The sequence below is a fragment of the Rhamphochromis sp. 'chilingali' genome (genome assembly GCF_963969265.1).
Source record: "Rhamphochromis sp. 'chilingali' genome assembly, chromosome: 15".
Taxonomy (NCBI): Eukaryota; Metazoa; Chordata; class Actinopteri; order Cichliformes; family Cichlidae; genus Rhamphochromis; species Rhamphochromis sp. 'chilingali'.
This window is the reverse complement of record NC_137942.1, coordinates 31,071,304-31,095,034: the sequence shown is the minus strand read 5'-3', so window position 1 is coordinate 31,095,034 and position 23,731 is coordinate 31,071,304. Positions and strand designations below refer to the sequence as shown.

General features: G+C 42.9%; 1 protein-coding gene across 4 annotated transcripts; it reads left to right on the top strand.

Annotated features, from left to right (window-relative positions):
• The first annotated feature begins 271 nt into the window (after positions 1 to 271).
• LOC308411325 (putative C-type lectin domain family 20 member A) lies at positions 272 to 18,993 on the top strand. 4 transcript variants are annotated; one of them, XM_080905212.1, is made up of 6 exons: positions 272 to 1,124; positions 14,799 to 14,873; positions 15,217 to 15,600; positions 15,777 to 16,097; positions 16,208 to 16,299; positions 18,375 to 18,993. In XM_080905212.1, the coding sequence occupies exons 2-6, from the start codon at positions 14,837 to 14,839 to the stop codon at positions 18,501 to 18,503; spliced, it is 963 nt and encodes a 320-aa protein (XP_080761338.1). In that variant the 5' UTR covers positions 272 to 1,124; positions 14,799 to 14,836; the 3' UTR covers positions 18,504 to 18,993. The 4 variants fall into 4 exon arrangements, with proteins under 4 accessions (XP_080761338.1, XP_080761339.1, XP_080761336.1 ...); XM_080905213.1 differs by lacking the exon at positions 272 to 1,124 and adding an exon at positions 2,099 to 2,391 and having other exon boundaries at positions 18,380 to 18,993; XM_080905210.1 differs by lacking the exon at positions 272 to 1,124 and adding an exon at positions 2,099 to 2,391.
• The last annotated feature ends 4,738 nt before the right edge of the window (positions 18,994 to 23,731 follow it).

Sequence of the window (23,731 nt, the reverse complement as noted above, 5' to 3'; positions counted from 1 at the left end):
CCTGCTTTGTGACCAATGAGCTGACAGCACACTTATGACAATTCGAGTATGACAATTCAGATTATCTCATTGGTCGAGGAAAGGTCGCTTGCGGAGAAAATACCGGAAGACAACAGATGACCACAACAACAAGCATGGCCAACAGGGAAACAAACGCCGACACTGCGGTGCACGTCTCGGATGACAGTACACCTAAAGCTGGGCAGACACTGCGATTTTTTTCAGTCACGTTATTCAGCTCTTGCTCAAACTGCACGATTGACTCGCAGGGATTAGAAGTTTGCAGGTCACGATGCAGGGTCTCACACTATACGGCCCGATGCTCTGATGCGACCTGAGTGCTCACACTGTGCCAACATAACATGAAGGTTATAACAGAAAATCTGTCGCTCGCTCTCTCTGTCTTTCACTCACACAGACACACCACCATCAACTTTGCTAAATTGCTAATGAAAAACATGATCAGGCAGCTGTGATTGAGCAGCAGTGTAAATCCAACTATTTTCACGGTTGTTGTGGTCGTGATAATTTTGTGATGCCACATCGAAAAGGCTCGGATGAGCTTTCCAAAGTTCTACAAGTGCCTCCATCACTTGTGTCCAGATCACACGCTGCACAGCCGTGCTGCGCCGTCTTTTTCACCGATGTTTACGTGTTTGCGCATGAGCAGTGTGAGCGGCTGTGGTGACACCCTCACGAGCGATTGATGATCGGGAGCTGGTCGTGAGGTGTTAATCGCTTCTCGTTACCCCACGTATACTACACGATGCACGATGAAGGCCAAAATCGGGCCGATCACCAAATCGGTCGCACGACTCAAAAATCGGCTCAAAATGGGCCAAAAATCGCACAGTGTGAGCCCAGCGTTAGAGCAGCAATGTTTGTTCCCCTCAGAGAAAGAAAAGAAAAAAGGCTGCAAAAGTACAGGGAGGACTGGGAAAAGGAAAACACCTGGCTGGGAAAGTGCACGATAACACCTATAAAGCGCACTGCACTGTGTGCCGGCGCACTTTTTCCATAGGCATGCTTCTAGTGGTGGGCACAAGAAGAACATGAGGGGCGTGAAAGCTCGGGGAACCCTTAACCAATTTTTTGTCCACCAGGCCACGGCAGAAGCAGATATGGTATGTAAACACTGGTTTGTTGTTTAAACCCTCTGGTTAAGGTTAATATGGGCATGTGCAGTGAATATCAGCGCTATGTGGCCAGAAGTGTGATAATATCATTTATTTTGTGTAATAAACAACTGCAAGGATGGATGATTACAACAAATAGATGAATAATACATAAAAGTAATACATAGATGAATAATGATGATGAGTTAAGGTGCGTAATCATGGGAACAAGTGGGTTTACAAACAGGAGCAGCTGATTAGCATTAGAAAAGCTGAAATAATACCGCAACTGAAGCCAATTGTACTAAATGCACTATATGTGCACTGTTACAAGAATATTTTTCGTTCTATTGCTTTCTATTAATTTATATAATTTTAAGTTAAGCAGGACAGAGTTCTTTTAAAGAAAGATTTACTTATATTCTCAAAAGTTAAGCATGACAGGCTTCTGTTTAAGAAAGAGACCTGTTTTACTGTGTTAATGTTGTCATTTTGAGCTAAAAATAAATGGCTAAATGATCATTTGTTTCCCATATGGTCATATCACAAAGAATATGCATCTGCTTAAATCAAATTCAAGTCAAATGGTTAAAAAATAATTTCACACACACAAAAAAAGAGCTACCACACTGGGAAGGGTGAAGACAACTGGGTTGCCCGGCCCTGGCCACGAGGTGTCCCTTATTTATTTTTCAGGGAGTTGGCAACCCTACAAGTAGGCAGTGTTGGGGAGTAACGGAATACATGTACCGCCGTTACGTATTTAGAATACAAAATATGAGTAACTGTATTCCGTTACAGTTACCGTTTAAAAAGGTGGTATTCAGAATACAGTTACTTTGTTGAAATAAATGGAATACACTGGGGTACTTTCCTGTTTCATTTTGTCGCGGGTCAGGACTGTTTGGGTTTTGTTTGACAGCTACGATCTGTTGTTCCAGGCGGCAGCGTTACGGTTGCCATGGTTACAGGGCGACGCTCTCTCTCTCTGCGACTGTGTGTTTCCTGGGTGAGAGAGCGCCTTTTCGTTGTTGTTGTGCTAAGCTAACAGGCAGAATGCTACAAGCATAGCTCTAAAGAATGTAGCATCATGTTCAGTGTAGTCCGTGCTGCTGGGAGAATGGACTGCCATACACGTTATGTGTCTGTGAGCGCTAGGAGGGAGAAAAAGGGGAGTGGAAAGGTACGAGCAGTCATCGAGCAAAAACGGGAGCTGGAAGCATGTAAATATAATAATAACCACTGCAGCCAAGAAGAGTGCCTGACGAGCCCAGTTGTAAGTAAGCTATTAAGACTCGACTGTACGCTGTGTTCGTGTTTTCCTCCGAAAACAACAAGTTCCGTTGGAGCAGCCTTTCAACGCCTCTCTCTGTCTGTCGCAAGAAAAGTTGACCCACACAACAAAGTAGAGCTATTTTTCGGCTACCAGCCGACAGGGACCCCGCCGTATTATGCTGGGCTTACACTGTGCGATTTTTTCAGTCGCGCGATTCAGCTCCTGCTCAAACTGTACGATTGACTCGCAGGGGTTAGAAGTTCATAGGTCACGATGCAGGGTCTCACACTATACGGCCCGATGCTCTGATGCGACCTGAGTGCTCACACTGTGCGTCCATAAAAATGAAGGTTATAACAGAAATTCTGTCGCTCGCTCTCCCTCTCCGTCTTTCACTCACACAGACACACCACCACCATCAACTTTGCTAAATTGCTAATGAAAAACATTGGTCAGGCAGCTGTGATTGAGCAGCAGTGTCGATCCAACTATTTTCACGGTTGTTGTGGTCGTGATAATTTTGTGAGGCCACATCGAAAGGGCTCGGATGGTTCTACAGGTTGTGCCTCCATCGCTTGTGTCCAGATCACACGCTGCACTGCCGTGCTACGCCGTCTTTTTCGCTGACATTTGTGTTTGCGCGTGCGCAGTGTGGCAAACTGCGGTGATACCCTCACGACCAAGCGATTGATGATCGGGAGCTGGTCGTGAGGTGTCAATCGCTTCTCGTTACCCCACGTATACTACACGATGCACGACGCACGATGAAGGCCAAAATCGGGCCGATCGCCAAAACGATCGCACGACTCAAAAATCGGCTCAAAATGGGCCAAAAATCGCACAGTGTGAGCCCAGCATTAGTCAGAGGTCCCTTTACTACAGTTCAGAGTCGTGGACCTTCAGTAATAGTAATAAATCACACAGCAATAGTACATTCACATTGTTGTAAAAAGCATGATAATATTGTAGCGGGTCAGGGCTGTTCGGGGTTCTGCTTGTACAGTTATGTTTTGTGTATGTTGCCATGGTGACGGGTGACGCCCTCTCGCTGCGACGGTGTGTCCTTCCGGGGTCAGAGGGCGCCCTATGTGTGTTGTGGTTGCCGCGCTGAGCAGTTAGCTAGTGGCAGTGTGTTCTTCTGCAAATGTAATAAACGGCTGTGCTCCCTGGCTAGCTCACGGGAAGCAAGACCAAACGATACCTCCGTCTCCTCCTTGTCTGAACTCGCCACAATATATTAAGTAATCCAAAGTATTCAGAATACGTTACTGTCATTGAGTAACGGAATAGGTTACAGAATACATTTTGGGGCATGTATTCTGTATTCTGTAATGGAATACATTTTAAAAGTAACCTTCCCAACACTGCAAGTAGGAGTGAACTGCTCTATTAGGGTGATATGGTACTAAGTAGTATTAACAAGATATGATGGGCTTGATTATTTAAGACCTTTTATGTCAGGAAAAGGGTTTTAAATTTGATTCTGGATTCAATAAGGAGCCCAAGAAGGAAAGGAGAAATCCATCCATCTATCTTTCCCTGCTCCCAGATGGCCAAACGCCTCACCCTATCTCTAAGGGAAATGCCAGCCACCCTTTGGAGAGAGCTCATTTCTGCCGCTTACACCCTCGTTCTCATTCTTTCAGTCACTACCCAAAGCTTGTGACTATAGGTGAGGATGGGGACTTAGATCAAGCGGTAAATCAAGAGCTTCGCTTTTGCGGTCAGCTCTCTCTTTACCATGACAGACTGGTACAGCGTCTAAATAGCCATTCACCTGTTACACCGCCTATTTGTCAAGCTTCCTAGTCTCACGTTCAGCTGTTGGAGGGTGAGATCTTCGCTGTGGTATTGATGGTATTTTCCTAGGTATTGATATTGAATCTAACTTAAAGCAACTCTGTTGCTTGTGAAGCTCGCACACAAGAATTTCACTCACATGTACTGTACCAATGTACCTGCACATGTGATGTGACAATAAAAGTGATTTGATTTGATTTAAAATTCGAGTGTCATGATGACTCTACCTAAATCGTGTAATGAATGCTTCAATCTGCTCTCAGATGCTGCTGTTAAATTCAACATCATTTTGGTAGTGTTCTTTTTTTTAAAGACATTTTTAATGAGCACCCGCCAGCTAGGTTTTTCAACTTTTTTATTTCTCATGGTGTCTCATTTTGACACCACTGATCATGCCACTTACCAACAAGTTACACAAGTGACATCAGTGGCACTGTTTACAAGTTTTGGCATACTTAAGGTCCCTGAGTTGTTGACCTGTGGCTTTGTGTTTTATGGATTCATGATGTATTCTTTTGGATTTGTCATAGTATTCATGTTCAAGACTTATTTTGTCCCCTGTTTAAATTAGTGCTTCTGAGTTTGTCATCTTTGCTTTTAGTTCTTGGTTTCTCTTTAGATAAGAAGTTATTTCTGTTTCAAGTTAGATGGAAACATCTACATATAGGCAAATAAAAATCTTCAAAATGTAAGAGAACTGTTTTTATTATTATTATTAATTTTGTTAGATTTTTTTAAATATCGGATGTTGGAATTAATTGTATATAACTATAATAAATTTGGTACAAAAAACCGAGAGAGGAATTTAGTTCCTTTTCTGCTGTCAGCTCAGCAGACTGAGGTAGCTCAGTCTGTAGAATTACAGTAGTAACAGGACAGGCTGTCATGTGTAGGCTGTGTGCAGGCAGGAGTGGTGGTAAGGAGGACCCAATGTACAAACACTCTGAGGCAGAAAGTAAACTCAAACTTTGATTTATTGCTAGATGGCAGACAGAGAACTAACAAAACTAAAAATACAAAAACTAAACTGAAAATAACAATAAACTGAACTGACAAGCAGACAGACCACACAGCATGAAATGAGGGTAGATCACAACATAGACAGAGGAAAACACAGAGCTTAAATACACAGAGGGAGCAATCAGGGAATGAGAGACAGGACGAAAACACAGCTGGAACAAATCAGGCCTAGTGAGACAAGGGAAGCAAAACCAGATACATTAACATAGGACACAGACTTTTAAAGTAAAACAGGAAACATAACACAGAGATGCGGACTTAACAAGGGGATACAGCTGACAGGGGAGACAGAGCAACTACGAGCACAGACAGAAACCAGAAGGCAGTACTCTAACAAAGAAACCAAAAGATTAGAAATGATGAATAAGGGCAAAATCAAAGTTAAACAGCAATGACAACTCAAAACTCTGGGTCAATGACCCAAGTCTCCTTTTTTTTTTTTTTCCTTTCTTGTGTCCCGTTTGGATCTTTAGCCATCAGAATTGTTGTCTTAAGGCCAAGAAAGATGCCAAGCGGATTTATTTTACCAAGTGGATCATCATGACCTTGCCATATTGGTCCATTTGATTGACCTTTATTATAATTATGAATTTATTTTATTTTCAGTTGCTACAAACGGGACAGACATGACTGGGGGATAGGACAGGGAGAAAGAATGAAAGAAAGAGAGGGAGAGAAAGAAAACCAAAGGGGAGAAGAGACGGTGAGAAGGGGGGGAAGAAAGAAAGAAAAACAAACAAAAAAAACAAAACACCCGGGTCACCTGTATGGAGAAAAAAAACAGAAGAGAAAGCAAACAACAAAGAGCAGCATAAAAAAAACCGGCACCATCACAATAAACTAGCTAGCAGTAGATATCAGTAGATACAAAATAATAAATGATATTGTGCAGCACGCAAGATAGACAGCGCACAATGTGCTTTGAGGCAGCAGCCAAGAAAGCTGTAGTCCGCGTATGTGAATACCCGTGTGTACACCTGTGTGCATACCTGTGTGGATCAGCATGCTTGCATTCCAAAGGTTTCTCCGTGTAACGATCTGCTAGGGAGTGTGGGGAGCCACAGCCCCGTCCTCCAGGGTATGAAGCAGGTATGGAGGAGATCAAAACTCCAGACATCCAGAGGCCCCCAGAACACAAGAGACCAAGGAAGACCAACAGAGGGGCAGCAGGGAGGCCCCACACTCCAGACCGCAGTCGGACGGCCAACTCCTCCTCCTAGCCCCCCCGCTCCAGCAGGCCGCAGAGAACGGGGGTGAGAGAAGACTCCAAACCTCCCTCCACCCGCTCATTGTAGTGTTGATGCATGTGTGTTCTAAGGTGCAATTAAAACCCAGGAGGGCATGGAGCAACTACGAGCACAGACAGAAACCAGAAGGCAGTACTCTAACAAAGAAACCAAAAGATTAGAAATGATGAATAAGGGCAAAATCAAAGTTCAACAGCAATGACAACTCAAAACTCTGGGTCAATGACCCAAGTCTCCTAACACAGGCACAGAGATGAGTCCATAGTCAGAGGCCATAAGATCATTTGTAACCTTCACTAGTGCTGCTTCAGTATTGTGATTACTTCAGATTAATTATTATTCTCATTAATTAATGGGAGTACTTCTTTCAGCAGTCCTGTACTTGGCTCTGACAGACATGTTGATGGCTTGGAGGAAGTGATTGTTGAAGTTAATTAAGAAAGATCAATCAGAGAAAAAGAGTCAAATAAATATCAGTAGCATTAAAGATGTAAAGGATTTATCTGTGGGAGGTTATGAATTTTTTTTGATGGTTAAAATGTTCTTTGGAAACAAATTCATGAAGTGCCAGAACTAGTGATAGTTGGATAATGTAGTGATAAGACTACACACCTTTGGAGCGGGAGTTCAGTTCCCACCCAGTTTCCAGTAAGGGTCCTGGCTAAATCCCCCATGCTAAAAACCAAGCCCTGGAATGGCGTGGCTACATCTGCAGCAGGGACGCAAAACATTTCACTCCATGTTGTACTTTGTATGATTGTGTATGTGACAAATAAGGCTTGTTTGTTATTTAAATTATAGGATCAACTGAGCGCTGACGTTTTGTCAGCTTACAATTATAATTAGCTACAGTGCTGAAAATAAACCTTTGGTTGGTCTCATTATATTCAATCAGCGATGAATTGTAAGATGTCCGAGCTTTATGGAGGGTTTTTCTTTTTAATAGAGACACTTCTAATTGCTACTTTAGCACTTCTGATTTTATAGTCCAGTAAAGTCACACTAAATACATTCAGCAGCCTCTTTACTAGGTATGCCTCTTCAACTGCTTGTTAATATAAATATCTAATCACCCAATCAAGGGTCAGCATTTAGGCATTTAGACGTGGTGAAGAAAACCTGCTGAAGTTCAAATTAAGCACCAGAAATAAAAGTGATTGAGAGTGACATAGTAGTTTATACCTGACAGGCTGGTCTGAATGTTTCAGAAACTGCTAATCTACTTGGATTCTTTCAGACAATTAGGATTTACTGATGGTCTGAAAAAAAATAAAATCAGTAAGCAGCAGCTTTTCTGGGTAAATTAACCTTGTTGATGTCAGAGGTCAGGCGAGAATGGACAGACTACTTCAAGCTGATAGCAAGGTAACATTAAATCGAATAGCCACTTGTTACAACTGAGGTACAACACTGACCTTGTTGAAGCTATGCCACAAAGCTCTGAAGGCAAAAGGGGGTCCAACCCCATACTAGAAGGTATATAGGCATGTCAACTAAGACAGCCTTACAATATCCAGAGCCTTCAGGAAACTAGCGTGAACCTCCTCCTCCCTAGGGGCCCTGCCACTAATGATTTAACTGCCTGAGAGACCAGGTAACTGTCGGTACCTATAGCTGCCTCTGAAGGCCCATGGGCTACCCAAGCCTGAGCGGACTCCTTCAACCTGATGTTCCCTTCACCTCTGGTGTCCACCATCTGGTTCAGGGATTATTACCATGACGGGCACCAACCACCTTGTGGCTGCAGCTCCTTTAGCAATGGAGGTGCTGAACATGGTTCATTTGTCCCCAGTCTCCCTCAGAATGCTGTTGAAGCTCTGCCGAAGGTAGGAGTTGAAGATCTTGTGGACCAGAGCCTCTGTCATGCATCCCCAGCACACTCTCACCATACATTTAGGCACGCCAGGTCTATCCATCATCCCTCTGCCACCTGATCCAACTCACCACCAGATTAGGTTAGTAGTTCACAATTAAGCTTCTCTCTTCACCTGAATGTCCGGAACATATGACTGCAGATCTGATGCATCCATCCATCCATCCATCCATCCATCCATCCATCCATCCATCCATCCATCCATCCATCCATCTCCTTCTGTTTATCTGGGGCCGGGTCGCGGGGGCAGCAGCTTAAGCAGAGAAGCCCAGACCTCCCTCCCCCCAGCCACCTCCTCAGCTTATCCAGGGGAATACCAAGGCGTTCCCAGGCCAGCCGAGAGATTTAATCTCTCCAGCGTGTCCTGGGTCTGCCCCGGGGCCTCCTCCCGGTGGGACATGCCGGAATACCTCACCCAGGAGGCGCCCAGGAGGCATCCTTGTCAGATCCCTGAACCACCTCAACTGGCTCCTTCGATGTGGAGGAGCAGCGCCTCTACTCTGAGTCCCTCCCGGATGGCCAAACATCTCACCCTATCTCTAAGGGAGAGGCCAGGCACCCGTCGGTGAAAGCCCATTTCCGCTGCTTGTATCTGCGATCTTGTTCTTTTGGTCACTACCCACAGCTCGTGACCATAGGTGAGGGTAGGGACGTAGATCAACCGGTAAATTGAGAGCTTTGCTTTTACACACAGCTCCCTCTTCAACACAACTTCACCACAACTTTATCTTTGAAGATGCCACCAGTAAGGATGGCTGCCGTCGCTCGGTGTCCTCCTCAACTTTGCATTCTTCTTATGTTCGTTATGTTATTTCTTAGTTTCTTTGCAGCCTGTGATGCTTTTATCCCCTATGATAGACAAACTCTCCTGAACATTCGACAAAACTCAAAAACCAACTTTTTTGTGAATGGTGGTGACTCACCTTTGCTACCTGGGCAGAAGAAACACCGGAGAAAAAGGGGTAAAAGAGCCAGGATTCGGGTCAGGCTGAGAAAAAGACGACATCGCACCCCGCTTGCCAGCATTCTTCTAGCAAACATAAAGTCCTTGGAAAACAAGCTGGATGAACTAAGGGCCAGGATAACTTTCCAAAGGGACATTAAGAACTGCAATGTCTTTGTTTTCACAAACAAAGACATTTCACATTGTCCCTGAGGAGCTCTCCATTAACCGCCGGGACAGAACAAAGGACTCAGGTAAATGTAGGGGAGGTGGCATGTGCGTAATGACCAACAAACGGTGGTGTACTGATGTACAGACAGTTTCGTCAGGGTGTTCTCCTGATTTTGAACACCTCATGATCAGATGCAGACCCTTTTATTTGCCCAGGGAGTTTACAGCGGTATTCTGCACCGGACGAACTGTTTGACATTATCGACCGGCATGAAGCGTTACACCCGGAGGCTGCTTTTATCGTGGCTAACGACTTTAATAAAGCCAACATGAAGAAAGTTCTGCCGAAGTTTTACCAGCATGTAAACTTTCCAACCCGTGGTCACAACACCTTGGACCATGTTTACACTCTGTACGCACATGCCTACAAAGCCCACCCCGACTGGCCTTTGGCAAATCAGAACACTCCTCTGTTCTGCTGCTGCCAGCCTATTGGCAGAGGCTGAAAAGCGACCAGCCCATGACGGTTCAGTTCAACGGTGGACCGACCAATCAGACAGCACCCTGCGTCACTGCTTTAGCATCACAGACTGGGAAATCCGCTGCTGACAACAACATCAACAATTATGCTGATTACGTAACAGACTTTATTCACAAATGCACCAATGACGTTGTACCGAGGGCTATTGTACGAACCTATGCCAACCAGAAGCCGTGGGTTAGCGGAGAGGTCCGCGCAGTGCTCAGAGCACAGACTACAGCCTTTAAATACGGAGACCCAGGTGAATGCAAAACATCCCGGTATACACTCAGGAAACCAATAAAGAAGGTTAAAGAAGGGCAGTACAAAGAAAAGGTGGAACTCTGCTACAGCAACTCCAACACCAGGAACATGTGGAGTGGTCTGAAGACCATCACAGACTACAAGGGAAACAGCGGCAGAGTGAGGGAGGTAACTGCTTCTCTACCTGATGAGCATGTGTCTTCAGACATTTTTAACCTTTCCCTGCTCCAGTCTGCTGTCCCAAAATGTTTTAAGAGGACCACCATCATCCCTGTCCCTAAGGAAATGAATGTGAGCTTCCTAAATGACTATCGCCCAGTAGCACTCACCTCCATTGCCATGAAGTGCTTTGAGCGTATAGTCAAAGCTCACATCACATCTTTACTCCCTGCTTCACTTGATCCGTTCCAGTTTGCCTACAGGCCCAACAGATCTACAGACGATGCAATAGCAGTTGCACTTTACACTGCCCTCTCTCACCTGGACCAGAAAAACACATATGTGTGGATGCTGTTCATAGACTACACCTCCACCTTCAACACCATCATACCATCCAGACTCGTCATGAAACTCCATGACCTGAACATCAGCTCCTCCCTGTGCAGCTGGATCCTGACACACAGACCTCAGTTGTTTCGGATCGGCAGCAACAACTCATCCACACTCACACTCAGCACAGGTGCCCCCCAGCGATGTGTGCTCAGCCCCCTGCTGTACACGCTGTTCACCCACGACTGTACAGCAACACAAAGCTCCAACACCAATGTTCCCTCTAAGCTGCGCGTGTGCGCAATTGCGCACTGCTGGCACGGTCTCTGCACTCAGAAAATCTGCATTGCGCACAAAAAAATCTAACCTGAATTGAAATTAATAATATTTTAACAATTCTGTTTTGCAGTGTTAGTCAGTAAGTGACTGGCTGCTCCCGTATAGGATTAGAACGATGCCACCTTATCCCATAGTCCAGCCAATAATGCGATTTACATTCGTATACACGCAGCTAATCAACATCGTTGACAGGCTATGACAGCTAGCAAAGCGGCGTGACTGATGTGGAGTGAAGCCACGTTAATGACAACGTGTACAACCATTGGAGATGTGAGCAGGAGAGACGGAACAATTGACAGAAAAAGTGTGAACTTTATACCAGTTTTCAAATTGTGTTGATCGGCCACGTAAAACCAGAGTTATGATAAAAATTATAGGGAACATTGTCCAACACCATCATCAAATTTGCAGACGACACTACCATCACCGGCTGCATTTCTGATGGAGATGAGGCGGTATACAGGGCAGACGTAAGAGTCCTGACATCATGGTGCTGCAACAACAACCTGCTGCTTAACGTCAGCAAAATCAAGGAGCTCATCGTGGATTACAGGAGACTGCAGAGAGGAGGCCACACCTCCATCCACATCGAAGGAGCAGAGGTGGAGAGCGTCAGCTGCTTCAGATTCCTGGGCATCAACATCAGCGAGGCTCTGAGCTGGTCACACCATGTTGATGTGCTAACAAAGGCAGCAAGACAGCGGCTGAGAAGATTCAGCATGAACCTCAGAATACTTACAAACTTCTATCGATGCACCATTGAGAGTATTCTGACTGGCTGCATCACCATCTGGTACGGCAGCTGTAATGCTCTGGACCGTAAAGCTCTGCAGAGGGTGGTGAGATCAGCACAGTGCATCACCAGGACTGAACTGCCAGCCATGCAGGATCTCTACAGACATCGCTGCATGAGGAAGACGCAGCGGATCCTCTCTGATCCCAGCCACAGACCTTTCACACTCCTGCCGTCCGGCAGGTGGTTCAGGAGCATCCAGACCCACATTACCAGACACAGAGACAGTTACCCACAAGCCATCAGACTTTTGAACTGCTGACATTCCATACACACAACTACACACTCGCTACAATTACAGGACTTTGCACACTACCACTTCAACAAATGCCACTTAAATGCTCGTTGCACAACTTTGCACAAACTTGTAAATACCACCTTGTCTTAATTCTCTAATATTATTACTTTGTTTTTCTCCTTTTCTCCTTGTCATTGTTATTAATATTATTATTACTACTGCTAAATTCTGTTATTTTCTCCTTAATAAACTGCACACTCTCTATATGCTCATGTAAGGCTGAGGAGCACGAGCCAAAAATTTTCATTATGGATAAATGTGGCTACACTGTTTATCTGTACACGACAATAAAACTTGAAACTGAAACAGACCGGTGCAGCATCCGCATCACTGCAGACAAGAAAGCCTAATTTCTGCTGTTCAGCACTGAAGAAATGTAAACTTTTACAAATTCTGCCAAATTGCAAAACGCTCAGCCGTGTTTCTAATAAAACCTCTCTAACTTTGCTCTGCTTCACTTCAGCGGCATCAGGTAATGTTCATATGTTGATTCATGGATTTCTTCAGTTTTTGATCTACTGCAGAATATTTTTAAGGTGGTTATCGGCTATAAAAAGCCAGGCCAGAAAATTTCCTTTATATTTTTCTGTGTTTTATCCTTTACTTCAGTTACTCTGACACAACGGCATCTGCTGTGATGCTTGCACCTCTGAGTCTCACAAGTGTCAGCTTTGTTTTAGATTTAAAAATATGGATATGTACTGATAAATGATCAGAATATATAATATTTCTGACTGTCTGAGTCAAAATTGAATCCAATTAAATCGGGACCTTGTCATTCAGAACCGAATCAGTTATAGAAATCAAATCGATACCCAGCGCTAGTCCAAAACTGTAAGTGGAGCCACAAAAGAGAAGATGAACATATCCACAAAGGTTTTTATAATTACTATATTCATAATGTATTTAAATAGATTTATAATGCCAGAGCCACGTCCTGAATGTTGAATTTTATGGTTCTTGTTCTGCTTTTATTCAGACATTATCACAACATTGCAACACATCATTTTCATATTGTCTTTTTTTGTATTCACATTAGCTTTGATATGTTTTATTTGTGTTTATTCTATGGACTGATTTTTACACACATCCAACTAAACCTGTCACTGACAATACATTTTCTGAACTGAACTTCAATTTCCATTTCCTAGTACAATCTGGACAAATGTTTTGCTTTCTTTATTATTTCCCAGCTATAGTTACTATTTCACAAATCAAGTTTTTGATCTATCTACACTCAACAAAAATATAAACGCAACACCTTAGTTACTGCTCCCATTCCCCATGGGATGGACGTAGAGACCTAAAATTCATTCCAGATACACAATATAACCATCCCTCCCAAACAGTGGTCACAAATCAGTCCAAATGTGTGGTAGTGCGCACATCTGCTATATTGAGATAATCCATCCCACCTCACAGGTGTGCCACATCAGGATGCTGATCTGACATCATGAGTAGTGCACAGGTGTACCTCAGACTGCCCACAACAAAAGGCCACCCTGGAATGTGCAGTTTTTTGCGCTATTGGGGGTCTGGGGACCCAGAACCGGTCAGTATCTGGTGTGACCACCATTTGCCTCATGCAGTGCAACACATCGTCGCATGGAGTCTGTCAATTGTGGCCTGTGGAATGTTGGTCCACTCCACTTCAATGGCTGTGCGAGGTTATTGGATATTCGTGGGAACTGGTACACGCTGTCGTATACGCCGGTCAAGCACATCCCGAACATGCTCAATGGGTGACATGTCCGGTGAGTATGCTGGCCATGCAAGAACTGGGACATTCTCGGCTGCCATCTGCCCTGAACAATGTGAACCATGATTCATCCGTGAAGCGCACACCTCTCCAATGTGCCAGACGCCATCGAATGTGAGCATTTGCCCACACAAGTCTGTTACGGCGACGAGCTGGAGTCAGGTCAAGACCCCGATGAGGACGACGGGCATGCAGTTGAGCGTCCCTGAGACAGTTTGTGCAGAAATTGTTTGGTTGTGCAAACCAATTGTTCCAGCAGCTGTCTGGGTGGCTGGTCTCAGACGATCTTGGAGGTGAACCTGCTGGATGTGGAGGTCCTGGGCTGGTGTGGTTACACGAGGTCTGCGGTTGTGAGGCCGGTTGGATGTGCTGCCATATTCTCTGAAACGCCTGTGGAGACGGCTTATGGTTGAGAAATGAACATTCAATGCACGGGCGACAGATCTGGTTGACATTCCTGCTGTCAGCATGCCAATTGCATGCGTCCTCATTGCTTGTGGCATCTGTGGCATTTTGCTGTGAGACAAAACTGCACATTCCAGGGTGGCCTTTTGTTATGGGCAGTCTGAGGTACACCTGTGCACTACTCATGATGTCAGATCAGCATCCTGATGTGGCACACCTGTGAGGTGGGATGGATTATCTCAATATAGCAGATGTGCCCACTACCACACATTTGGACTGATTTGTGACCACTGTTTGGGAGGGATGGTTATATTGTGTATCTGGAATGAATTTTAGGTCTCTACGTCCATCCCATGGGGAATGGGAGCAGTAACAAAGGTGTTGCGTTTATATTTTTGTTGAGTGTACAATACATAGTACACCCTTTACTAAGCTATGAGTTTCAGTGCGGTACTGTTACAGTATATATTTTTACTTCCCCCACAGAAAATATCATACCGGAACAGTGTGTCTAACACTGCATCATGAAAGAGACTACAGTTATGATGATGCTCCTGTCAGGTCAGTTTGAATTATTTATTTCCACTTCATTTATTTTCATTGTTTTAATTGCACAAAGAAAACAAAATGTGTGCATTTGTCTATGATTTTTTGACCACAAATTATAAATTGAGTTTGTTTTCAAATGCTTCGAAGCGCACATTTGTGGTCAGTGATTTGACTGCACTCTGACATGTCACCCATTTTAGCTGTTTTTGCTACTAAAGACACCAAACTAAAAAAATTAATTATGTGTGTGTGTGTGTGTGTGTGTGTGCGTGCGTGTGTGTGTGTGTGTGTGTGTGTGTGTGTGTGTGTGTGTGTGTGTGTGTGTGTGTGTGTGTGTGTGCACATATTTCCACAGGACTGTTTTACTTACCTGGCTATTTTCCTCATCTTTACAACCTTGTTGAATATGGAAGAGACTGGACCAGAGCTCAGGAATACTGCAGGAACAAGTATACTGACCTAGCCATTGTACATAATGAGCAAGACTTGGCCAAACTGAGGAACCTCACAGAAGGGTTTTCTAATGTGTGGATTGGACTTATACCTGACACTGAAGCATGGAAGTGGTCTCTGGAAAACCAGGATTACTATGGTGAAGGGGAGACTGAGTTCAGGATGTGGAATGATGAGGAACCCAATGGTTTAGGACACCATAAAGTTTGTGCAGCAATGCTTAAAAATGGGAAATGGGCAGATGTAGAATGCAACAGCCAACTGCCATTCTTCTGCTACAATAAAAGTAATTAAATACAATATGCATACTGTATATCAGTGTCCTGATTATTATCATGACTATCATTGTAATCTCAAATGGAGGTGATGAATAAGTAACACAGATGTATAGCTCATTTGCATTCTTTGGCTGAGCAGTGAAGTTAGACCCTTACTTATGTTTCTTTGCTCAAATGTTTTCAGACACATCACGCTTCATATTTGTGAATATGAGTAACACCTGGGAGGATGCTCAGAGCTACTGCAGAAAGAACCACACTGACCTTGCCAGTGTGAGAAACCAATCTGAGAATGAAGAGCTGAAAAAGATAACAGTGAGTTCCTACACGTGGATTGGACTATACAGAAATTCCTGGAAGTGGTCGGATGGAACTGCACAGTTATTACACAACTGGGCTCCTGATAAACCATCCAAGATAGCCACAGATGCATGTGGGACTATATTTAAAGGCAAGTGGGTCAACTATCGTTGCGGTGAAAACTGGTACTTTGTCTGTTATACTGGTGAGTTCTGATTTTACTGTATTTTTAATATATTCTGATATTTTCTTTAGTCTCAGAAGATCGTTACATCACAGCATTTTTTTTCCCTCATTCTTTTTTTATAAACTCAGCACTCAGGGAGAGGAAGGTGCTGAAGATTAAGCTGAAGAAAACTGACCCCTCTGTGGAAATGGAGGACCTGGAGGAGGAAATCTTGGAAAAGGTCATACCTGAGTTTCAAATAATATTTACCTATAATGAAAAAAATAAACGTTTTACTCAAAGAAAGTCTTTATAACAGGTATGTGATATCAAAAATAAGACTGACAGCAAAACCGACATGAAATGAATCTTTTTTAAATAGATGAATATAGTAATAAAAATAATGATAATTCAAAATGTTATCAGGTGCCTCAGCATTTTTCAATTTAACGCAGTTAGCAGATCACAAAATATGTGCCCAAAACTGAAATCTGGGGCCACTTCCTGTATTGCAAGTGGCAACAAGGACCAGAGACAGTTCAGTGCATACTGCATTGCAGTCTTCAACATCTAAGTGAAATGCTTAAGGTCTTCTTGAGACTTTAGGATGAGAGTGAGTCCAGTCCAGTTTATTGTTCAGATAAACACCAAGGTACCTGTAGCTGTCCACAGCCTCAATGTCCATACCTTGGATGTTATTTGTGCCTGCGGAAGTCTACCACCAGCTCCTTGGTTTTATTAGTGTTGATCTGGAGGTAGCTCAGCTGGCACCACTCCACAAAGTCTAGGGTCAGATCTCTGTACTCCTTGTCGTCCCCATCAGTGATGAGGCCGACTATTACAGAGTCATCAGAGAACTTCTGCAGGAAGCACTGGGTGGAGTTGTGGGTTAAGTCTGCAGTGTAGATGGTGAAGAGAAACGGAGCCAGAACCGTTCCCGTTCCCTGTGGGGCCCCCGTACTGCAGACGACCCTGTCCGACACACAGCCCTGAGTTCTCACATACTGTGGTCCGTCGATGAGGTAGTCCAAAATCCAGGTAGAGAGGTGATGGTCCACACCTGAGTTCTCCAGCTTGTCCTTCAGGACTGTGGGCAGGACGGTGTTGAAGGCACTGGAGAAATCAAAGAACATGATTCTCACAGTGCTCCCAGCGGTCTCCAGGTGAGAGAGGGAACGATGCATGAGGTGAATGACGGCATCATCCGCTCCAATGCCAGGCTGGTAGCCAAACTGAAGAGGGCCCAGTGATGAGATCACCAGGTGCCAAAGCTGAGCCAGGACCAGCCGCTCCAGGGTCTTCATCAGGTGGGATGTCAGAGCCACTGGCCTGTAGCTGTTGAGGTCCTTGGGGCATGAGGTCTTTGGCACTGGTACAACATAGGAGGTTTTTACAGAGCTGTGGGACTCTCCCCAGCCTCAGGCTCAGGTTGAAGACGCACTCCATCACCCAACACAGTTGGTCTGCGCAGGACCTGACAACCTTTGAGCTGATACCATCTGGACCCGCTAACTTCCTGGCTTTAATCCTCCTCATTTCCCTCCTAACCTGGGTGGTGAGAAAGACAGGCTGGAGCCTTGTGTTGAGTTGTTTTGGATGCTGTTGTTGGGGATGGAGAGGAGTGAGCAGGGTGAGTAGAGGAGGTGTGAAGTGTCAGAGGTGGAACAGCAGCAGTGGGGGTGGGTGAGTTGAAGACTGCCTCATGGATGTGAAGCTAGTCAGAGCCTTTAACACTGTCTTATTTTGACTGAGCATAAAGATATGAATCGTAAGTGGGAAATAGATACCAATTAACACCTCACCATAAAAAAAGATCAGAATAGAGGTGGAAACCGTTCGTGAACCCCTAAGGGGAAACCACACCTATGCACGGCACAGGGGATTTGCCTCCAGTTGTGGTGTGCATTGAGGAAGGCAACATATTTTACACGTTTTCTTCATTTCGTCACTTTTTTTATTCATAGATCTGGGCAAACTGCACAATAAAGCTTATTTGAAAAGTCCAGTATTTGAAAAGTAAAATCTTACTGCTAAAAATACAAAACTGAGTTTAGTAATAATCTTTTTATAGAAGCCAACTAAAATATTGAAAAACAAACATTATTTACTGAAAATGTACTTAAAGTACAGTTTTGTTAATGTGTAGAAAGTGATATTTAAATGTCATCATTATAATTACATGTTCATCAAGTGATGAAGCTCTTTCTTTACCTCTAGGTAAATGATTTATTAAAACGTTTTCCCACAGACAAGTCTCATTAATCAGAGATATTTAAAGATTCAACAGGATATTAATGAAGCATTTATGTTTCACAGTTCAGACAGAGACTGACAGAGCATGGCCTGAGTGGAGTCTTCAAACTACAATGGGTGAAGCAGCCTGATGGGAAGAAGCATGTTGAAGAAGAGGAGGAAGTAAAAGAGGCAAACTGTGGGGTCAAATAAAACATTTCATTATCCACATTTGATTATTGAATTCTCCTATTCAGGACATATGTTTAATTGGTTAGGTTAATATTCTTACAGTAAGGTACAAGTTTTTACTTTAGCAATGAAGCTTATGCATAAATTCAATAAGTAAGATCAGTCATCAGTCATCTGCCTGCTTTCTTGGGTGTTCAGCTGCTTTTCTATTTACATGTCTACTGCTTTCTCACGCTGTCAATCTCAATACTGACATCATTACTTTAGTCCAATCATCTTTTCACCCTTTTGCTTTGAGCCAATTAGCCTCTGCTTCGCATGCTTTAAATCTCAGCTCTCCATTGTTCTTTTTTTAGACTTTTTTTGTGCAGCCTGCCTCCTCCCCATCTCCACCTCAGACACCTCAGACAGAGCTCTATTCAAACCTCAGTCTTCATCTTCACCACCACCACCATCTAGGCTCCAGGGGGCCGTGTCCTAAATCCTATACTGGTCCACTTGATTGTCATAGTTTATTAGGTTTAAAAATATATATATATATTATTATTATTATTATTATTATTATTATTATTATTATTATTATTATTTAGAGTTATTACAATCAGAACAGACATGACCATGGAATGGGAAAGATAAAAGAAAAGGAAAAAGAGAAGTTGGGAAGAAAATTAACAGAAGGAGAAAAATGGAGGAGAATAAGGACAGAGAGAAAAGACACTGAAAATCTGCTTCAACACCTTTTTGAAATAAAGATGTATTGATAAAAATAAATATAAGCAGCCAAGTACATTTGTTTTTAACCAGAAAATATTTTAGGAAACGGTTTGTGAGCTGTCAAGGATGATGCACACAACCAAATACAGGATTTAACACCTGGCCCTACAGAAGGAATAATAGTGGTGTTGTGGATGCATAACAATTTGACCATCTTAAATGTTGTTAGTCTTTCATATTCTGCTTATGCTGTAATGCTGATGACTTAAAGACAGAAATTATAGTCCACCAACCAGCTGCTGTCATTATTGACGTTATGTGTGAGAATAAGTTAGAATACATAGATAACTCTGTATCCAAAGGACTTAGAATGTCTTTCATATTTACTGACAGTCAGGAGAGTCAGGAGAGACTCAGATGTTGCCTAAGTTGCCTTTTATTTTTTGGATTTCATGAACTTACTTTATCCCTTTGAGTAATATTTAGAAACATATGTTCATATGGCAATATAAATTCATAGGTGGTAGTTCTATGTTGTCCTTCTGCTTAGGAGCATAGCTATATTGTATCCAGTAGCTTGCACATGCTTATCCTGTTGCTGTAACAAGTAAACCATTATGCAAATTGTCTGTTATGTTCATTTACCTACAGCCATCGTTGTCAACTCCCCATGCTGTCTCCGCTGGTGCAGTTGAACCAAACTTGTTGCATTAAAATCACTGAAGTGATTCCCAAGACTCTGGCATTTTTATTCAACTGTGATACAAATTTTGCTCATCTCCCTTGACTTTTAACCCAACAAACATGCTCTGTGTACCAATCAAATGAACTATGGAAGAGAGGCAAAAGGGAGGTCAGGCTGGCAAAGGGAGGACCCAAACGAGGACTTCCTATGTAGAATACAGTGTGTTTATTTAGAGTGAACAAATGACAAAATGCAAATAATCCCCAGTGCGTGCTCTCTTAGGGTGCTTGTTCCCTGCTCCCGTGCTGTGACTTCTCCCAGTGTCCGTGGTGAGTATTTCTGCTCCTTTCGTCTCGGTATACATGTTCCCCTCTTTCCACTCGTTTCTTCAATTCTCCTGGAAACAACAAAACAAATATTGTTTCCATAGAACTTTCTGCCAACCAAGTTTAATAGGACTTCTTATTCAGCTTGTCAGATCCCTTATCTTCTGGTGAGGCTGATGTTCAAAATATTGCTGCCTCAATTTGGTTTAGTTTAGCTAAAGTTCTTTTAGCTGTGATGTTCGTGGAAATAGGCCCTGGCAGGGTCTTCCAAAGCAAACTGATCTCCTGGAAGAGGCCAGAATAATCATAATTCAAAAACTTCCCAATAAATCTTAGATACTTTGTCTTAAAGTGGGTAATCAGGGCCCCCTAGTGGGGCCATACCTAGCAAGCATGGGTCTTGATCAGGTACAGTACAAAAGAAGTAATCATTTTCTATATGACTTATCCATCTATCGAAGCTATCTAAACATTTGCTATATGAAAAGTAACTGTCCAATGGCCTTGCCACCATTCCTATAATAGGAATGGTGGCTTTCATGAGTCTTTCTCATGACAGCAAGAACTGCAATTACTCATTCTCATCTCTGTGATGGAATTTTTCAGTGCAAAATGTCTCAGTTCAGCATTTTTAAGCTGTTTGTTGAACCATGTTGAATCATTACTGACCTCAATTGGGGCGAGTGAGGCCTGCAGTTGTTCAGATATTGTTCTGGATTTTTGTGACCTCCTGGATGAGTCAGCAGGTACAGCCTGCTCTGCACTTTCCTGTAGAGGGCGTCTGAATTGTGAGTCCAGTCCAGTTTATTGTTCAGATAAACACCAAGGTACCTGTAGCTGTCCACAGCCTCAATGTCCATACCTTGGATGGTATTTGTGCCTGCGGAAGTCTACCACCAGCTCCGTGGTTTTACTGGTGTTGATCTGGAGGTAGTTCAGCGGGCACCAGTCCACCCTAACCCTCTCCTGGAGTAATTGTGGTAGGTGGGCCAAACCTGGGAGGCTTCACCACTAATCCAAGTTTTTTTCATTTATGGATAATTGCTCTCACTGTGGTTTGCTGTAGTCTCAAAGCCTTAGGAATGACTTTGTAACCATTTCCAGACTGATAGATGTCAGTGAATTTTGTTTTTCATCTGCTCTTGAGATATTTTAGATTTTGGTATGATGTGTTGATTTTTGAGAGCTTTGGTAGCCTTTCCAAACAAGTAATACTTGTTTAGTTATTTTCCAAATGTACTGTCATGAACCTTAACATTTAAAATGTTAACTGAGGCCTGTAGAGTTAAAGATGAAGCTGTTTTTGTTTGTTGTTTTGTTTTGCATTTTATCTGAGCATTGCACAGGTGGACCGTGAAGTGATTTTGCAGGAATGTCCACTCCTGTGAAGAAAGTCAACTTTTTCCCCCCACTGTTGTGAATAACCTTTCTCACTGTAGAATAACTGACTTCAGTTTGTTTGGAAATGCCCTTGCTATACAACCATTCCCAGACTGACGGGCAGCCACATCTTCTTTCAGATTTTCCTTGTCATGGTGTTAAAAATCCCCCGAATAACCCAAACTTACAAAACAGAAAAGAAGTGATCCGAAGAAGAACTATACTCGTGCACCACCTCTAGGCTCTGTTATCAGGTTGTCTACACATTGTGGGGGTCATTGGCCAATCACAGGCCTTTTCAGTGAAAAAGGGTTGTTATGTTATGTTGTGGCCTTTTTGCACCGACAGATGAGGGATTTTATCTGTGTCATGACTCGCTCCGTAAAGTCGCACCCAAATCACTGGTAAATAGAAGTATTTATTTATTATTTATTTGGATTCAGTTGGTCCAGTGGAAAATCTCCTGTGGAGTGGATCATGGGACATGACAGAGTGTCCTAAGAATCACTCAATGGGTTCCACGACCAGGTACAACCTGTCATGGTTGGCTGTGTGGCAGGCAAGCAGAAGTGGTGGACCCAAAATTGCAGGACTCTTGGAGATGGGAATAAACTGAAAATGCAGCTTTATTGCTGGAGGAAAGATTCACGAAATAAAACTTACAAAAACAAAACTCTAAACCGAGGTGCTGGAGGACAGGACATTACAAACACACAGCAAGTTGAGGGTACGACACGACACTGACACAAAGAAACACAGGGCTTAAATACACAGATAGCAGTAATCAAGGGATGAGAGACAGGAGGGGAACACACCTGGGAGAAATCACAGCTGATGAGACAGGGGAAACGTAAACCTGAGCACACTCACATACGACACAGACCTTCACAATAAAACAGGAAACTCAGACACATGGAACCAGACAAGACATTGAACTAAACAGATTCACAAACAGAAGGGGTGACACCATAGACAGACAGATACAGACGCAGACTCAGAGGCAGACCGAAAATAACACGTAGAACTCAAACAACAATAATAATCATGATAATAAATTGGAAAATGATAATAATAAACTTAAAGCGCTGGGTCACCGACCCAGGACCATGACACAACCTTGCATCACTGCTGAGTGCAACACGGATACCACACATCCCTGCCTATTGTGGTTTCATTAAAGCACGGAAACTATTTTGCTAGATCAAGTTACAAAAACTAAGTTTAGCAAAAAAAACAAACAAACAACTAAACGTTTGATTTGAGTAATATCGATTATGCTTGGTTAGGGACAGACACAAAGAGTACTTTTTCACATAGTTTTGGGTTAAATGTAACATGCTAAACAGACATTACATCTAAAGGTAATGAAAGCAGCACAATCCATGACATTAAAATGGTAAATGGCCTGTATTTATATAGTGCTTTACTAGTCCCTAAGGACCCCAAAGCGCTTTACATATCCAGTCATCCACCCATTCACACACACATTCACACACTGACATTACTTAGCTTAAAAACAGTTACACATAAACATTTTATGCAATACTTCATTCCTAAAAATAAACAAAGGACTGAAACAAAAGATTTGCCATACAATAATAATATTGATGTTAATGCGATGGAATACGATTTTGTTATCATATACAAATGCTGTTTCTGTTCATGGTTTCCATCCGCTGTCTGTTACAAAATGAAGGATTTATTTTCAGAGATTCCAGTATCATTTAATTATTCATTTATTTGTCTGACATGTTAAAGTTGGAACCTCTGGAGCAATGTAAAAGGCAATCGTAGGAAGTTAAAATGACATTTAATCTTATTTGGTGACAAGAGCAAATTAGCAAATATGAAACTATGGCTGCTGTATAAATAATGAATTTAAAGAAAAGGAGAATACAATTTTTATGTAAATATAGTGGTAATATGTTTAGGTTCCAACTTTGTTTAGTTGAAAATCATTCATTATTACTTAAACATGAATAAAAACAACATAAAATATTTAAACAACCTTGCCCCTTGACTTTTCTCCCAGATAACACCTTGCACACGTCTATAACTTTTGTTCAGCTTTGCTCTTTCCTCCTTTTTTCCCTTTTTTCTTACCACATTTTGACCCTAAAAATGTGTTATTATGAAACTAAGCT